The sequence below is a fragment of the Sturnira hondurensis genome, unplaced genomic scaffold (genome assembly GCF_014824575.4).
Source record: "Sturnira hondurensis isolate 20B ecotype Veracruz unplaced genomic scaffold, ASM1482457v3 Scaffold0010128, whole genome shotgun sequence".
Taxonomy (NCBI): Eukaryota; Metazoa; Chordata; class Mammalia; order Chiroptera; family Phyllostomidae; genus Sturnira; species Sturnira hondurensis.
Genome location: NW_028082759.1, coordinates 36,197,436 through 36,216,974, shown reverse-complemented (window position 1 = coordinate 36,216,974; position 19,539 = coordinate 36,197,436). Strand labels below are relative to the sequence as shown.

The window sequence follows — 19,539 nt, the reverse complement described above, 5'->3', positions numbered from 1 at the left end:
ACTATCGAATATGGATAGTAATAGTAACATGGATATTTGACAGGAACTCTAGAATGTCTTTTGAATTTAAGGGTACTGTGATCATTATAAAGGAACTTACCAGTAATATTTTAGAAAGTTTGGAAAACCTACTTTGGGATTATTTCCCAAATGCCTCCTGATCTTTCTTTTCTTTTCACCCAGTCTTACTCTAAATAGTAATCATTCTTTGCAGTCAGACAAAGTTGGGGAATGTGTTTTGAAATCTATAAATACAGATTAGGCCCTGGCTGGTGTGGCTCGGTGGATTGAGCGTGGGCCTGTGAACCAAAGTATCACGGTTAGATTCCTAGTCAGGGCACATGCCTGGGTTGTAGGCCAGTTCCCAGCAGGGGACACACGAGAGGCAACCATACATTGATATTTCTCTCCCTTTCTCCTTCTCTTCCTCTCTAAAGAAAAATAAATAAAATCTTTAAAAAAAGAAATCTATAAATACAAATGAGATACACTTTGCTTTTAAAATATTCTGTGGAGGCACATATTTGGCCTTCAAAACAAGTCAGATCTTTTATTTTACCATGCTTTACTTCACATTGACACTGTAAGATACCCTCCTAAGGTGATAGCTATTTCCTGTTAAGAGGGCCTTGATTATCTGTCTTGGCACACAAGATAATCATTCGTAACAGCTCTGCCCCTCTCTGCACCTTGCCGGACATGGTCAGCCCTGAGGGCTGCTGTCTTGGTACAGCCTAAGTTCATAAAAACCAGGGCTGTTTTGAGATTAGTTGGTGGGGATGAGTGCCCCCACTTTTCTATGTAAAAATGTGAGTTTAAATCAAAACCATTTCAAGCATTTGAATAGATTAAACTTCTGTTTCTGTATGATATAAAAATGATATTTTGTATAGTTTTTCCCACAAAGGTTATGTTTTGGAGAATATAGATCTTCTGATGGTAAAGTTCTTCTAGACCCAAGATTATATACTTTTCTTTCCTTCCTTTTCCCTAAGCTGGATTTCTCTGGGAAAAGTATATAAATTCTTTTTAGGTTTTATATTTATGTTGAGTGTATTTATTTAACTGATAAGTAGCCCTATTCCCACACATAGTTTCTAATAGGTTTAATAAAACTAAAACTCAGCCCTGGCTGGTATAGCTCAGTGGATTGAGCGTGGGCCTGCGAACCAGATGATCGCAGTTCAATTCCCAGTCAGGGCACATGCCTGGGTTGCAGGCCAGGTCCTGGCAGGGGCCAGTTCCCAGCAGGGGATGCACGAGAAGCAACCATACATTAATGTTTCTCTTCCTCTCTCCTTCCCTTCCCCCCTAAAGATAAATAAATAAATATATTTTTTTTAAAAGTAAAAAAATAAAACTAAAACTTTTTTTGACCAGGCAGAGCATAAACAAACATACAGATAAAGACTAACCAAAGAACCAATAATGGTGGTTTTCAGGGTCAGAAGAAAAAGTACACTTTGCCTGTAGAATTGCTCAAAGTTCCGGAAATGGGCTTACAACTAGACGTACTCTCTTAATAGTCACTTCTTTTTGTTACTGGACATTCACATAGGAATTACCTAGTTTTTATTTATTTCTTAGTAATAATCTTGCTGAATTGATCTAGAAAAAACTCATTTTTAGCTAATAGATATTTTTGCCTATAACAGACTTGGATGGTTGTAGATTATACGAGTTTCTGGAGCCTTCCTCTGGAAGTGGGCCCCATATGCCCTGTCACCCCGGGAGCGAGTGCTGTGTGCCTTGGGTACTGCCTTACATTGCATCCATTTCTTCATTCCCATGAATGCTAAAGCCGTGACCCCTTGATAGTATGGCCTTCCTTCAGCCCCATTCCTCTCCCCGCCCTCCCCCCATCCCCCATCCCCCATCCCCCATCCCAGCTTTCTGTGGTTGTGGCGAGGCCTGGTGCTACTTAATTTATGCAAAGTTATCACGTTGTTATCGATGCTTTGCTTTCTCTACTAGGATGACATGGTTTAGCATAATTTAATGTTTCAGATCTCTAAATTGGATGATTCTGTGTTCTGTTATTGGCTATTTGCAGCAGGTACGTTAAATTGGGAACACCTGCTTTTTAAAAAGCCTGCACATGAGGGTTCTCCCATGACTGCTCAAGCAAAGACTACAAGTGAGAGAACTGGAAATAGATGGTAGTAGGCAGAATGAAATGGGGATTCTGGCCTCCCTGCGGTATTATTAGTCAGTGGTTGGGGGCGGGGGGGGGCGAAGAAAAGTATCTGTACAGGCAGCTCCAGGAATCTCTTCAGGAGGCACAGGCATCAAGTCCTATCTGTAGAGAAACCTAGAAGGAAAACATATCCAGATGGGAGAAAAACACGAGGTGAGAAAAGCCAGTAGGTCTCACAAGCAGAACATAAAGTGAATCCGGAAGCAAGCCGCATGTCTGTGCAAAGGGAGTGGGAGTACGGAGGACTCCTGGGCATGGACAGGTAGCTCCAAGGGACAAGTGAAGGGCAGGTCTGAGGGTGGCTTTCCATCCTCTGGGATGCGCCCCTTGAATATCCGCTGTGAAGGTAAAGCGTCTCAATGGTGGTAAGCTTTATGTCAGTCACTGGGTGTACAGAGCTGAGTGAGGCAGGAGCCTTGACAGCCTCTCCCGGAACTTCGTTCGGCCCTTCCACTGGTTTAATCTCACTTTCTGGAAGGCTCTTCCCGCCCACTTAGGACCTTACCTTTAGAGTCTGGGGCTCCTCCCAGCCCACAGTGTGGAGGAACAAGAAATCTCGTGATTTTTATACTGGGTCCTCAGGCAAATGGGAGGTTTGTAAAACTCTTCCTTGGTTGGTTGATGTTCCTAAGAGATAAGCGTGGCTGGGAAAATCCCAGAGTCATGTAAAAACTCTCATGATGCCCAAACTGTCCTTTTTTTATGAAGCAGAATGTAATTTCCTAGGTGATAATCTGGATTAATAAAGTTGGTCTGTTCCTGCTTTTCTTTATCTCTCAGGTGTAGAAACGGGGTTGGTGACTTTCTTCCCAAATGCTGTCCCCATTGGCCTGGTCACCCTGGGAATTATCCTGATGCCCTTAGCATATACAGTCTAATCTTTTTTCTCATCCATTTTCTACCAGATACTTTGATTCCAACTATCTTAAAATAAACCTCCATTGTGCTAAGTATATAGGAAAGCACTTCAGAACATGTTCCTCTAGGCGTTCGTGATTTTTAGGTCCTGGGCCTACTGAATTGCAGCTCCAGCTATGGAACTGTACAGCATTAAACGTTGAGGACCCACTATGCACCAGACATAAAAAATGAATAAAAAGACCTCTCTTGTAACCAAGGAGCCAGCAGTGCAGTGAGAGGGACAGATGTGAAAACGTATCAGTGATTTCAAAACACTGTGGTGCATGTACTGTTGCGACAGGGACAGGCACTGGCCATTGCAGGAACAAGGGAGACACCTGACTTGATTGTAATGAGCTTCTGGAACAGTATGGAGTCTTCAAAGATGATGGGTGGAAGGGTGTCTGGGCAAATGGTACAGCCGAAGAAAATGCTTGGGGTGTAAGGTAGGAACATGGGGAGATGATGTTTGCTGTGCCAATGCACAGAAGAATGTTTTGGGAGATACCATATTTACACTGCTTAGACCAAAGTCTTAGAAACAGCTTTTTATAGCATTTCCAAATTTTAACCTATTTGTCAGAATCTTCGTGAAGTGTTCCACAGTGTAATTTTGTTGGCCTTGCTTGAATTATGTATTTGAAGGAAATAAAACATTTTTTATAGTTTGATTTTTTGATAGGCTGCTCTAAAATATTCTGAATTAGTGCTGAATTAGAACTCCACCTCACTTCTCATTTTTTTCACACCAGTTGATTTTTATTTTTTATTTTTATATTTATACTGCCTTTACCTAGTCTCGGTCTCAGCTTTCAGCCTTCTAAATAAATTGCAATCCCTCCATTTCCTCATGTGGGTACCTCCTAAAGCCTTAGATAGCAGAGCACTGTGAAGTAGAATTAACTCTAAATAAGCAGTTTTCATATTTTATTTTGCCTCATCCCTCAGTATTCTATTGCTCAACTCAAGTAGAGACACCATTATGACAGTGGGAACAAATGAATGCTGTCTTAAGTTCAAGGGCATATACTTGTCGCCTTTCAGTTGATTAATTTGCAGCACTTCTGGATTTAAAACTGGGTTCCTTCACTGTGTATGTGGTTTGGTGTGTGTATGATTTTTTTTCCTTCTGTGATCTGTCTTTAAATTTAAGCTCCTACAGAAAAGGCATGTTTAGATTACATAAGAGAAAGAGATTCTGGCTTACTGCGTAACACTAGCCACTATTTTACCTATAAGTATATTCAATATTGATAGTAATATGTGAAGTGGGGTACTTACAAATAATGGCAGAGGTTCTTATAAAGAAAAGCATTTTCTAGACACTTATACCAGAGTCTGTTCTGCTTACTCCTTTTCTCTTGGTAAGTGTAGTATTACATTCATTTTACAAGTAGGGCCTGCACACTTCAAACTTCACTGTTGGTTCAGTGTAAGTGACCATGCCACCACTGATGAAAATGAAACCAAGCATGTTGCTCTCTCAGAAGTAGTGACTGGGGGGCTTTTGCTGTGTGGAGGTAGCCTTGAGATTGGTTCATTTTGCAGTTTCTTCATACTGAAGGGAAACAAGAAGTTCAATGTCAGAAAGAGAGGGAGATGACTGGGGGTTTAGGTTCCTCCCACTACTAAAGAAAGTGCAGCTGCGCGTTTTTAATATGCACAGCAGGAGATTTCAGCAGCCTGATGATATATAGTGCATTAATGTTGAGAAGATAAACACATTTGGAGAGCACAGGAAGGGCCTTGTGTTTTTATGTTAGCAGAATGCTTCCTAATGAATAAGAATGTGCTGCTGGCTTCACGGAGCCATATGGCAGCTTTTCTAATTTTAGTTGGGTGCAGATGCATAATTCTCTGGTTTTACCTTCCAGAACCTTTGAGATGCTGCACAACTTTTACTGTAGTATTTAAACTGCAGCACTTGGTCAGAAACTGCCTGTCATTGTTTCAGTGACTTCTTTCCTCCACATGGGTCTCACCACTGCCAAGTTTGACAGTCAGTTCACCTGGGATCACCCAGGTCCTAAATGCAAGAAAAGATGAAAACTGTGAATATAGTCCCACTAGAGTCTTGAAATTTGTTGTGGTGGTGATTAGACTTGTGTTTGACGTCAGTCTACTGAAAAATTGATAGATTTCTTGGTGAGTGATTTTATTCATTTCGAAGGACTGAAATTAATTATAAAACCTGCATAAAGTATGGGATTCCATTTTTGTCAAAGATTCTATACTTTAAATAATACTGCTTCAGTAATAACAACTCTCCTCATGCTAGACCAAATCTAAAAATAACTACACTCCTAACATGTCAGGGCCATTTAAACAGGGCAATGCTGAAATTTTTCTGTAAACATGTAAACTGCCTTGTGGTTTATCCTTCAGTTAATATATTTTTAGTAATTGGTATGCGCTTGAATTACAAATTTTAAAAGATAGGCTAATTTCCACAAGTTTTCCACAGCCTTTTGAGATGATTTAAAAAAACCAAGAACGAAGTAGTTAAGCCTCTTCCGTAAGGGCCGCATCGCCCTGTCCCTCTAACAGACGTCCAGCGGCGTTTTGGGTTTGCCAGCACTGCTGCTGGTGTGAAGGCAGTCGTGTGGCTGTCCCCTGAGCCACCGCTGCCATCGCTGTGAAGGGCCCCACTCCGTTTTGGTAAATGGTTTGTGGGAGGGACCTTTGAGTGTATGTTTTCAGTTCAGTTGCCTAATAAACAAACAGATAAGACTTCCTAACATTACAGGATTCAGTAAGTTACCAAAAATCAATAAATGATGGTTTAGACGAACGTGTAAACATCTTTTTTAAAAAACACCACTTCATAATTTTAAAATAGCTAATTGCACTTTTTTAAAGATAACAATTTTTTTGCTTTCTCATTTGTTGCTGTTCTCACCAGTAAACTTAAATTTTATTTTCAAATGTTTGCCTGTAGCTGCTGATGATAAAGAGCAATTTCATCCAGCTGCTTCAAAAATACCACTTTTCTTTGTATTTCTAGAGAAATCATTTCTATTTCTAGAGATCAAATGCTTCCCTTTTCACCTTTCCTTTTGTTCTGAGGAAAACACAAATAATAATTACTTATAAAGAAAAGCGTATGGACTATAACATTAGTGATTTTTCTCCAGTTTGTGGTATGACTCATCTTAACACGATCCCTGAAGAGATGGGGTTTTGTTCGTTGCTTTGAAGCTAGAAATGTAATTAATTGGTATTGGGTTTCTGGAGTGCAGGCAACTGTCGGAGGCCATTGGCTGGGGTTGCTCTCCAGGCAGTCACCCAGAAGAGAAGGAGGGGGCTCTGAGAAAGATTATGGAGGCATCTGGGTTGGTCTCTCTACTCGGGGTTTTGCATTTGTAAAACTGTGCTAGTAAAAGATCATAGCTAGTTTATGATACTTTTTATCTTTCAAGGAGTGAGGAAGAAAAAGAGGATTATTTTCATTGTTATTCTCTTAGGTCATATTCTTTATCTAAAAAGAATAGTGGTGAAAGTACAGAAGGAAAAAGTGGATGTCAAGGCGTAGAGGAGACATCTTTTTAGAGGCTCTGAAAATGACATTTTATCATCTCTCTCTCCAGTGTGAGCGTTCCATCTGCAATAATGAGATTCCCTAAGGTTTTGATCTTAGGAAACTCTGGGGCAATCTTTTTACAGATGAGTTTACTGAAGGATATATTTATAACAGAGTATGGTTTTATGGTTAGTGGATGCAAAATATAGAAAAGTAAATATAATTTGTGACTGCTGAGAAAACTGCCTAAATTAAAAATATTAAATAATGTGTTTTAGTATAGTAATGTCGTGCTTACAGAAGTATAAATATATCTTAAGGATTTAAGCTTATTTATATCTGGTATGTGAAAATAGTATACTCTTAATTGAAATACTCTATCAAGGTACCAGTATAAGGGAGGGGGTTAGGGGACTGGGAGAAAGAGGTGAAGGGATTAAGAAGTATAAATTGGTAGTTAAAAAACAGTCCCAGGATGTATAAAGTACAGCATAGGGAATGTAGTCAATGATATTATAATAACAATGTGTAGTGCCGGGTGGTACTGGAAATACTGGGGAGAGAACACTTTATAAAGTATGTGATTATCTAACCCAGTATGCTGTGCACTTGAAACTAATACAGAATGATGTTGAAGGTAAACCGTAATTGAAAATTTTTAATTTGAAAAAAGATACCCTGGTCAGTGTGACTCGGCTGGGCGTCATCCTGCAAACCGAAAGGTCACAGGTTTGAGTCCCAGCCAGAACACGTGCCTGGGTTGCAGGTTCAGGCACCACTTGGGGCACATTCTGGATGCCGCTGATTGATGTTTGTCTCTCACATCGGTGTTCCTCTCCCTCCCTGCTCCCTTCCCCATCCCCTCTCTCTAGGATCAATAAAAGGAAACAAAAGTTTTAAATACCTGTGCATGTACATTCACATAATATACTTCAAAAGAGTCCTCTTCTGCCTCCTACGTAATATCAGGGCTCAGCTGAACACTGAACAGACAGTAATTACTTCATGAAAAGTACCCACATAACATAAATGCATGGCCATTTTTTTAGAATTCAGTTACATTAATAAAGCCTTATTTCTGGGTGTTTTCTATCACCTCATATTATTGATTTCTTTCTTTTTAATACTGAGAAATAGTCAAAACCAAAATGTAATGTCCAATTGAATAAAAGAGGACCGACTAGGTAGAAAATACATACATCCAAACAGTGAGACAGGAGTAAAAAGCCCTCAATTCTTTTTTTTTTAATATATGTTATTGATTATGCCATTACAGTTGTCCAATTTCCCCCCCTTCATTCCCCTCCACCCTGCGCACCCCCTTCCCCACCATTCTCCCCCCTTTGTTTATGTCCATGTGTCACAAGTTCCTTAGATTCTATATTTCCCATACTATTCTTGTCCTGCCCCCTGTCTATTTTCTACCTACTGTCTATGCTATTTTCTGTACCTTCTCCCCCCTTCTCCTCTTCCCACTTCCCTGTTGCTAACCCTCCATGTGTTCTTCATTTCTAGGTTCCACTCCTGATCTAGCCTAGCTGTCCTCTTGGTTTGCTTTTGTTTTAGGTGTGGTTGTTAATAAGTGTGAGTTTGCTGTCCTTTCACTGTTCATATTTTTCATCTTCTTTTTGTTAGATAAGTCTCTTTAACATTTCATATAATAAGGGCTTGGTGATGATGAACTTCTTGAATTTGATCTTTTCTGAGAAGCACTTGATCTGCCCTTCCATTCTAAATGAAAGCTTTGCTGGACAGAGCAATCTTGGATGTAGGTCCTTACCTTTCATGACTTGGAATACTTCTTTCCAGCCTCTTCCTGCCTGTAAGGTCTCTTTTGAGAAATCCCCTGACAGTGTGATGAGAACTCCTTTGTAGGTGACTGTCCCCTTATCTCTTGCTGCTTCTAGGATTCTCTCCTTCAATTTAATCTTGGCTCATGTAATTATGATGTGCCTTGGTGTGTTCCTTCTTGGGTGCAACTTCTTTGGGACTCTCTGAGCTTCCTGGATTTCCTGGAAGTCTATTTCCTTTACCAGATTGGGGAAGTTCTCCTTTATTATTTGTTCAAATAAGTTTTCCACTTGTTGCTGTTCCTCTTCCCCTTCTGGTACCCCTATAATCCGGATGTTGGAACATTTAAAGATGTCCCGGAGGTTCCTAAGCCTCTCCTCATTTTTTTTTGAATTCTTGTTTCTTCATTCTTTTCTGTTTGGTTTTTTCTTTCTTCCTTCTGGTCCATTCCATTGATTTGAGTCCCAGTTTCCTTTCCATCACTATTGGTTTCCTGTGCATTTCCCTTCATTTCACTTAGTTTAGCCTTCATTTGTTCCTCTAATTTGTGTCTAAAACCAACCAGTTCTGTGAGCATTCTGATCACTAGTGTTTTGGACTGTGATAGATTAGCTATCTCTTTGTCGATTAGAAGTATTGGCTCTGGGGCTTTGAGCTGTTCTTCTTGAGCCATAATGTTTTGGTCTATTCTCACCTCTTAGGTATGAGTGACCCAGTCGCTGGGTTGTGACGCTCTATGTGGGGGCGGGGTCAGAGAGGGGGAATAGTGGTTTTCCTCTCTCTCTCAGATTTCGGTCCCCTCTGCTGCTTCCCACAACCAAATTGGGTCCCTCTGGTGCTGGTTCCTGAGTGTGTGGACTTGTGCACCCTCCAGGACCCTGTGGGTCTCTCCAATGAACTCTCTGTGGGCCTGGGAGCCTCTCCCGGCCCCCTGACCCTGAAAGTTTTTCTAATTGGTGCCTTAGGCTTTAATTCCCATTGCTGGGGCCCTAGCTTGTGAGGTCTGTCTCACTGCTCTCTCCTTTGCTTGGTTTATCTGTGCATGAATGTGTGACCGCAGTCAGCCAGCCTCCTTTTGCCCTCACTGGGTCTGCCCGTTGCCACCTCACTCCCAGGATCCGCCAACCGCCACCTGTGCTCCTGGGTTGATCCGGCTGATCTTTCCTGCATGACCCCGCTTCGCCAGCTGCTGACTCCGCCGCTCTTACCGGTTTGGCTGAATGGTTCGTTGTTGTCTGACTTCTGTACAGTTCAATTTTCTGTGTTTTGACTACGTGTTTGTTACTAAAGCTTTGTTGTCTTTAAACTTGGTTGTGTGAGGAGGCACAGTGTTTCCACCTACGCCTCCATCTTAGCCAGAAGTCCAAAAGCCCTAAATTCTTTACCCTTTGTCTTTTATTTACTCACTCTGTGAGTAGTGAGACCTTCCCATTCTCTTAATGTATATGGATGACAATTGTGTAAATATTGCAATATTTTTCTAAGTTCTCTTGCAAATGTTCAGAGATTTTTTTTTTTTTGCAAATCACATGTTCTAGTCATATAATTTTAAGTTGGTCTTGTGAAAATCAGTTTCACTTTTTAAAAAGTCAGAAATTCCTAGAATTCCAGTTTAGATGAACTGTTTGCCAGTCTTCTTTGGCACTGCTTTTCAGGGGCCAGGTTGAGATTACCACAGGGCCAGACATCCACTCCCACAGTTTCCCTGTCAGGCTGTTGATTTTGCCATGTCCTTACATATCCTGCAGAATCCAACCAGTTACAATGTAAGTGAAATATTTTCAGTTATGTCCGACCATTTTTACCTCTTCTTTGAACTTAATTTCTCGCAGTTTAGCCCCAAATTGTTCTCGTTTGGTTCAATTGTTATTGTTTTGCCCTCCCAGCTAAATGTAATCTCTCAGTTGTCAAGGATTATTCATTCCATTTGCTCACATAGCAGGGCACCCAAGACACAAGCAGAGACCACAGGCAGGAACTCCGAATGGATCCAATGCTACTGGTTGATTTCCTTGTGGTGGCCTTCATTCTCTCTGGCCTTTTTACAAATTCCATATCATTAATTTATTGAATTATTAGTTCTTTCATTAAGTTTCAAGTACACATCTTATTAGCTGCTTCTTTTTTCCTTTTAAAGATTTATGAGCTGAGCCCTATCAGGTGTGACTTGGTTGGGTGTCATCCCACAAAGAGAAAGGTCCCCAGTTCAATTCCCAGTCAGGGCACATGCCTGGGTTGTGGGTTTGGTCCCCGGTCAGGATGGGCCCGAGAGGCAACCAGTTGATACTTCCCTCCCTCTTTCTCCTCTCTTTAAAAAGAGGGGAGGGGGCATTTATCAGCTAAATATTGTAAAGAGAAAAAAGGATTATTATAAATAATTGTTCACCATGGTGATTTTATCCAGGCTTTCCAGTAGAACCCAGACATGTGTTTTGTCAGATCTAAATCATCTCTTGTTTTAAATTTTAGGCTCCTACTCTAAATTATATCTGATCTGCAGATTCCTCAAAATAAAAGAAAATGCTCTACAGATACAATTCTCATTCTACATATTTTCTATAAAAGTCTAAAATTGCGTGTCTGCACACGTTGGAAGAATGTTTAAAATACCCCAGCATGAAAGTTTATCAGTGTTTACAAACCTGTACAATTAGAGTTTGTAATTTTAAACTTTAAAATTAAGTCCATTCTTTAAAAAGAATAAAACCACCCAATGGGAGAGGGGAAGGACAGAAGGGCTGGGGCCCTGAGAAGACGTGAGATGCCGCCTCTTACCAGATGATTCATTATTTAAGACCGGCTCTCCTCAGCAAGTCCTTCCTCTGTATTATTGGCCTTGCCCATGGGTCCATCCCTCCCCTACCACCACCCCCCGCACCCTGGGGGCTGATGGGCCTAAAGGGGAAACCAGTCCCTTTTTCTACCCACCCTTGATGCTAGTTACTTCTGCATTTCTGGGAATACGTGCCAGCGGTGGATCTAGTCTATCAGTCAGCTGCCAAATAAAGGCTTTTAGAGGACAGTGCTGTCACTGAGGATACCAAACAGCCCCCTCTTCATGAAACTTACCTTCTGGTGGGGTGGTGTGCTACTTCATGGGCTGAGCTGCTTACTGCAGGAAGGTAGGAAAACAAAATTGCTTCCTGGGAAGATGGGTCAGCATCGAGTGCAGAAGCCTTTCCAGTCTGTAAATTCTGCTGGACCCTCTCTGGGGGGGGGGGGGTCTTTTCATGTACATCCCCTTCCCTTTGAGAATCACTCCTGCTGCTGAAAGATGTCACTGATGAGAGCGAGCTGCTTCTGTGAATGGTTAGGCAGAAGAAGGGTGGTGTGAATCACTCATTCTACTGGATGCTATAGCACATTCTCCTATATACTGACTGCCGCACACCAGAGACAAAGTGTGCGATAGGACTACATAAAATACGTCGTATCTATTGTACAGGTTTTGAGAGTTAGTATTTAGTACCAGGGGTCCTTAGGTCTGAAGCCTGTGGAGCCCTCTGAAATATAAGGCTGTTAAATGATGGTAATCCCCCCCTTATCCTCAGGGCACATGTTCCAAGACCTCCTGTGGATGCCTGAAACCTTGCATAGTACCAAACCCCATAATAACTAATGATGAAATAGAACAGTTGTAACAATATGCTATAATAAAAGGTATATGAATGTGGTCTCTTTCAAAATATCTTATTGTGCTGTAATCCCCTTTCCACATAAAAGAAGTACTTTATGGCTTGTCCTTTGGAATTTTCTAAGTACTAGTATAACTACTCTTGTGCTTTAATAAAATCAGGGTGACAGGAATATAAGCACAACGATGTTGCAATAGTCGATCTGATAACAGAGATGACTACAAAGTGATTACAGAGTAGTAGCATCTACAGCAGTGGAGACACTGGGCAAGGGAATGATTCACCAGTGTTGCGGGGGGTGGTGACAGTGTGAGATCTCATCACGCCACTCAGAAGGCACTCACTTTAAAACTTACCAGTTGTTTATTTCTGGAATTGTTCTTTTTTTTTTTTTTACTTTAAAGATTTTATTTATTTTTAGAGCAAGGGGAAGGGAAGAAGAAAGATGGAGAGAAACATCAATGTGTGGTTGCCTCTGGTGCATCCCCCACTGGGAACCTGGCGCACTGGCCAGGCATGTGCCCTACCTGGGAATCAAACATGCGACCCTTTTGTTCAAAGGCCCATGCTCAATCCCCTGAGCCACACCTGCCAGGTGGAATTGTTCCATTTAATATTTTCAGACCAGGGATGACTGGGTGACTAAAACCACAGATACGGGTGAACATTAGACGAAGCAGTGGCAGCGGTGACAGTCCTGTCCCTGGACTGGTGGGCAGGAAAGGGAGCAGAAGCTGAAGAGAAATCTAGAGCATTACCAACTGAACTGACAAAAAAAAGTGTGCCCCATATATATCCATTTGGGATATATTTAGCAGTGTAAAGGGTTCTAGAAAAGGGGGGGTTGGGAGTAATGCAGTAATTTTCTGGAGAGCCTGAGATATTTCATGCCTCAACTGAGGCTGAGAGATTGGACTGAGACTAACTCTGCAGATAGGACAAGTGCTGTGGGACCTAACAGTCAAGAATAGGTCAAGAAGGCAGCAAGAAGAAAACACAAACTGAGGGCTGACAAATCCATACAATAATGAGTTAGAAAGGCTACCAGAGGAAACATATATCTGTATTTACAGCTGGCACAAGTTCTTAGAACTGAGGAAGCAAATCAGGACTGTAGTGATGTAACTGAAAAGGCAGATACAGTGTGCTCATGATAAGCTCTAGATTTGGAACTCAGGAAGGAAGAGCTAATAACTACAAGTATGCTAATAGCAAGTTACATTTGTTAACTACTTTATAGTTTTCAAGTGTGTTTTACATATTGTCCCATTCATTCCTGTCACAGTTTACGTGCATAGAGGGCAGGTACTAGGCCTTAAAGAGTCAAGGTGGCTTGCTGTGACATACTTCTGCTCAGTGGCTGAGCTTTCCTTGAACTCTGCAGCTCATCCCTTTTCCACTGGCAAAGACACAAGCGGAAGGTCTCATCACAGGATTGGCAAATTTTGGAGCACCTGCATAATTTTCCTAATTTTACTTTCTAGGTTCTCAGGTACAAATTAAGCTTTACAGGTTTTCAAAATACTGTGTAAAGTCTTTTACAAAAAAGTCAAAGAGGCAGCAAAATTTACCAAGATTGTGAAAGCAGGTTGATTCTGAGTACTAAATTGACTTTTCTTTGTTTGCATTTAATTACAATGATAACATGCAGTGTAAGCAAGGATATAATTTATTCAGGCACAAAAAAATTAGTACATGGTTTCTGTGTTTTCTAACAACTTGTTGATATGTATCTGTTGTGCACTTTAAACTGGTTTTGGTGTTCTTGATACATCCAGTTTACATGTATATTGACAAATATGCGTCTCTTTCTTCAGAAATTTTCCATGATAGAATATTTTCCCAGGCCAGGTGGGCCTGAAAGCTGCCTCACACATTTTAATCCAGGAACACACACTGTGCACCTTTGTACCAGATGAAAGGGCGGCCGTTGAAATCCTCTGGGATCCTGATAGGCTGCTTCTCTCTGCCCTGGTTGTAAGCACCTTCAGCAAGACAGGGACCAAATCTTTCTGGTTGCTTTAAATGTGAATGTGGCAAGAGGCAGAATAGGACAGGAGTCAAGGTGGTCACTATAGAATGTCGCATGCAAGCAGCCATGGCAGTTTAGGTGCCTCTGTTCCTTCTTCGGTTGTGCGCAAATGTATCTGACTACACTACTGGGTTCGGAACTGCGGACCCTCTGTCTTCCTAGTTTGGGGAATCTCGTGAGTAGAAACCAATTGTGCCATAGTACAAAGCAACTTTATAATCTGGAAAAAATGTTTATCAGGTACTAGCATAAAGCCACTAAACTCAGCAGCAGCCTGAGAGGGAGCAGAGCCAGTTTCCAGAGGTGAAAAGTTAGTGTCCTGGCTCCTGCTTCCAGCAGTTTCTCCCATTCAGTGGCAGTGGGGATGTTCTCTGACTCTTTTGTTGTTGTTGTTGTTGTTGTTGTTCTCTAACTCTTATCTAGCCATAGCTGATCCAATTCAAGGTATAACAATCATTACAATAAAAATGTTTCTGTGTCACTCTGTCCCTGAAATAGCCATGTAATGTACACTTATGTTTTTTGCAGAGAAAGCAGCAGCTGCCAACATAGACGAAGTGCAGAAGTCAGACGTGTCATCCACGGGGCAGGGCGTCATCGACAAGGATGCGCTGGGGCCTATGATGCTTGAGGTAGCACACGCCCATTTGGGTTCTGCAGTTTACAGTGTCGTTGATCTTCACATCGTTACATTCCTTTTCAGGCAAATGTAATTTAAGGATGATCCACAGTTAATTTTCACTCCTAAAATTGAAGTATTCCTTACCTTTTGGGTTCATTAACATGTGTCTATCTTATGGTTCCTGAGTCCAGCATATATTCATTTCAAATGAATGATATAGAATGAAATTGACTACATTAGAATATAAATTGACAGGGTTTAACAGCCAGCTGAGCTTTCATTTTGGAAAATCGTATTCACAAGTCCTGTTAAATTCTGATATAGTTTAGTTTGAAATTCCCCCAAATTCTTAGATTTTATATATGTTATATACATATGACTTATATATACAGGCTAAAATTTGAGGACCAAAAGGAAGTTTATGCTTTTTATTTAGGCAACTTCAAGCTAGTTTATTTACCTAATAAAGATGAAAATTGAACTAACAGGCAAACCTTCTAAGATAAGCATCACAAATGCAATGGATGGTCTTCACTGCCTGTTCTTTTTTAACTTGAGGAAATTTTATGACCACACTGATGACTAGAATTTGTGAAGTCCAGCTTTCCTATTTTATTAACTACTACAGTATTAAACACTACCTACTGTGCTGTACCTATTTCAAAATTAAAATTCAAAATGTAGACTATGGTAAGATGAGGAGAAAATATCAGTGAATGTATAACAAGAAGGAGATGAGCCCTGAGACATAAATTATGTCAGTTCTCAGGACAATTTACTCTGCTCACGATATGATGAGGTTGAAAAGTGCCGTATGACCAGAAGCTTTGCGACAGCTTACATGTGTATAAGGAATTAGGGTTTTTAAAGCAAAGGTAACCAAGAATCACACCTTGTTTTCATTTGGTTCATAAGATGATTCTTACTTTTAGAAAATTTAATTCTCTGAATACCTACCATGTAACTGGAAGGTGGTGGGGACACACACACACTCTCTCCCTATGTCTATCTCTCTTTCTCTCTCTCTCTCTATATATATATAGATAGATAGATAAAGAGATAGACATAGATATCTGTCTGTGTGTGTGTATATATGAATGATTGATATAGTCTTTGTATTTAGAAATGACAAAGTTCGTTCCCTGGGGCTGGACCTGCTGCCAAAAGACTCTAAATGACCTGTGTTGGCCTTTGCTTATTTCTCATGATTCACTGGCTTGAAATCATCCAACTACAATTTTCAGGGAAAAAGCAAAACACACTTAACCTTATTTTCTAAAGTCAACAAGGCAGTGGAAGGCCAGAGAGTGCTGCTTCCTGCTTGGTTCTTAGAAGCAGATAAGAAAACTAACAAGCTGGACTATTTAGAATTAGATGAAAGAAAGGAGCTAACTTCTGTGAAAACCATCTTGAATTACCAAAAAAATTGATTAGAAAATTATAGTAATCTAAGTTGCTACAATTAGGGAATTTTCCTATGTCTGTGTTTATTCTTTATATCAGGGGGAAAAATTAAAGTGGGGTAGAAACTCCTGGGACTTCTGAGGCTTCTGAAAAGAAATGCTCATAGTAACCACAAGACGGACTCAAACCCTTTGAGAGCAAGTTCATTAAGTGCAGAAATCAGATTGCTAGATGTCAGTGGGCCTTATCTCATAAAATCAAACCAACATTTTTCCTGTTTCAAAATAGTCTTCTGAGAATTCAGTATATTGAGCAAGTCCCAGTGTGGCTGGACATCAGTGCTAATTTTTTTAGAAAGGTAATGCTTGAATCTGGTGACTTAAGGTTTGAGTTTCAATCTTTATTTCTGTTGACATGTAATAATTTAAACAGAGAAAACTTGTTCCCATTGAGCTGTTCCTAGGCATGGATGCACACTCATGCTTACATCATAGCATAGTGGTTGCTAAGCAACAAAACCAAATGTCAGCTTTTTTCATCAGAGCATATTGTAATGAATTAAAAAAAAAACAGTTTCATAAGATGAAACAATTTCATCTTTCAGTTATATTAAGCCACAAATCAGTCTTTTTACCAAGGTACAAAAGCAGTAGGAAGCTACGTGTACTTTCAGAAGTGAACTACACGTAATATAATTATGAAAATCCCTGGTTAATATGTATCTAAATCAGTGAGCTTAAAAGGACACTTGGTACATAGGTAATCAACTGACTTCCTGTCGCCCTGCACAGACACACATGCCATACACACACTCACACGAGGTTTTCAAGGATTGGGGCAAAGCTATTTCAGGAGGCAATTCACGTACAACTTTGCTTTGCCCAGCATATGGTTTATACCATTGGTAGAACCTGGCAAAATATTTAAGCAAACTAAAACCAAGTGATAGTGATTGTTTTTTTGTAGCTTTCAACTGGTACCTTATAGTCAGTTCTAATTTGAGAAAGCTCTTAGTCTTGTGGTGAGCATTGAATTAAAGATGGACTATGCTCAAAGAAAGCTCACAAAATAGGAGCCTGTTAAATAATAACACGGAAAACAAAACTAGGGAAAACTAAACACTTTATGCCCCATCCATGCATGTTATACCAGTGTATGCATGTACTATTCATGAGTAAAACAGTCACACATACATGGCATGGAGAAAGTGTGGTCTACACAGGGTAAACTTCATGGCCATCTTTCCAGGTATGCCTGATCTGTCTCAAGCCTTTACTATTTCTGATCACTCACCTGACAGAACTCTGATGGCAAGGATCAGAAAGGGAAAGGAGGAGTAACTGAGAGAAACTCACCAAACTCCCAACCTTTTGCGTCATGGAGGCAAACATGCTAGGACAGAGACCAGGGTAAAGACTGTGCCAGAACGCTCGCTGCACAGTCATCCAGAGCATGAGCTGTGGAGACAGGCGCACCTTCATTCAGTTCCAGCTCTACCACTGACCAGTTATAAGAGCTTGGACAAATCACTTAGTGTCTTTGAGCCTCACTTTCTTCCTCTGTAAATTCTTTCCGGAGTTGTAAGTAGTAAAATGACACAGTGTGTTTAAGGTGCTATAAGCATGCTAATAGCTATCGTTATAATCTTTATTTCCTGAGGTGATCCTAGATTCCTCATTTAGGAATCTAGGTGCGTAACAAGGCTATGTACCCATTACAGGAAAAATGCTACTGTTATTTAGGTGATTCGGGGACCTGGACCCCAACTGTCTGGAGAACAAGTACTGTAGAAAGGCACAGTTAACTTTGTGGTTCTCACTGTTATAAACCAAAACCTTGAGTCCCTTTCACCTCAAGTGTCAGGGCAGCACTGGCCACATCTGTGCCCAAGGTCCCAGTGGAGACTAGTTGTCCCATCAGGCTTCTCAGACCCTTCCCCATACACTCCAAACAGCACAGGGCTGATGTTTCTATGAAGGTCTGAGAGCACCTGCAGTGCTTTTCATTTAAATCCACACAGCTTTAATGGTAGTGAAATTGGGGGGCGGAGAGGATTGTTTTCATTGATCCTTAAAACTGAGGGAAGATCATCAGTGGCCCCTTCCACTGTGTTACACAAGAGACTGTACACCAGCATGACTTTGTATTGGGTTGATGACCTAAGAGCTGTTCTTGGCCCTATGGAGTACATCAGTCTCATTGTGGAAATACAGTTAAATGCCTATACACGTTTACTTGGCAATAATTATTTCCCGATAAATTGACAGAGTTAGAGTTTGTCATTTAGTTCATGGCAAGAAACCCTGATCTAGGCATCCCCTTCAACAACTAAAATGGAGTAATTTCACCAACAGAAAATGTGTTAATTGTATCTGAAAACTAGGAGAATCGAGAGGGCTTTTCTATCCATGTGTGGATTATATGTTTCCCTTAAAGGGGTCGTTCCATGAACAACCGCATATGATTTTATGTTGCTTTCTAACACAATTTGTGTCTTTTCCCTTAGGCCCTTGATGGGTTCTTCTTTGTAGTGAACCTGGAAGGCAACGTCGTGTTTGTTTCAGAGAATGTGACACAATACCTAAGGTATAACCAGGAGGAGCTGATGAACAAAAGTGTATATAGCATCCTGCATGTTGGGGACCACACTGAGTTTGTCAAAAACCTGCTGCCAAAGTCTATAGGTAAAGAATTGTCTGCTGGTTCTCTCCTCACTCCACCCGCCTCCCCAACTGCCCACATTGTCTTGGTTAGAGGGGTAAAGTAGAACTATGTTATGTCCATGGGGCTATGGAGTTACTGTGTTAATGTTAAGCCTAGACGTAATGGAGAAAAGGACATCTGCAGGCATTGATCTTGATTGCTCATTTTGGTTCTTTGTTTAAAATACATGAAAATAATTCAGATGGAACACACTCGTGGCAACTGTTTTCATGGGGTTTGTTTTGTTGTTACTTAAGAAGCTGTCAGATTGCCTCCCACTCTACCCAGTGCCGGCAACTCTGGTTTGTCCTTTTACTCCATGACTAAGAAGTAGAAGGTCATGAGAAGTTTGAGATTCAACTTATGTTGAGTCCAACTGGTGAAAAAAAGAGTGTGTGCTTGGGCATATACAGCATCTTAAAAATAAGGTGGTGAGGAACAAGTGGGGTGTAGAGGGCTCAGATACTCGGCCCCAGAGCCCTGCGTGGCCTCGTTCACTTCACAGACTCAGTGGCTCTGCAGTGATCTCGTCAGGTGCTGCCACTTAGCTGCCCGCCTCGCCCCAGATTCCCGACTTCCCCACCTCACACTGGAGATGCTGTCCCACGAGCGTTCTTCAGGCCGTGTTTTAAAATGGGTGCTTCACAGCATAGTCCCACCTTATTTGCTGCTGTGGAGTATGTCTGTTCCCACTTACGGAGTGGTTCTTTTTTTAATATTCTCACTTAAACTGAT

At 41.0% G+C, this 19,539-nt stretch overlaps 1 protein-coding gene across 3 annotated transcripts in view; it reads left to right on the top strand.

Moving 5' to 3' along the window:
- The window catches only part of NCOA2 (nuclear receptor coactivator 2), a 288,869-nt gene that overhangs the window by 213,409 nt on the left and 55,921 nt on the right, over nucleotides 1-19,539 (top strand). For all 3 annotated transcript variants that reach the window (XM_037058687.1, XM_037058689.1, XM_037058688.1), the window contains 2 exons: nucleotides 14,604-14,707; nucleotides 18,608-18,785. In XM_037058687.1, the coding sequence (XP_036914582.1) occupies nucleotides 14,604-14,707; nucleotides 18,608-18,785 (282 nt within the window). The remainder of the gene's footprint in view (nucleotides 1-14,603; nucleotides 14,708-18,607; nucleotides 18,786-19,539) is intronic.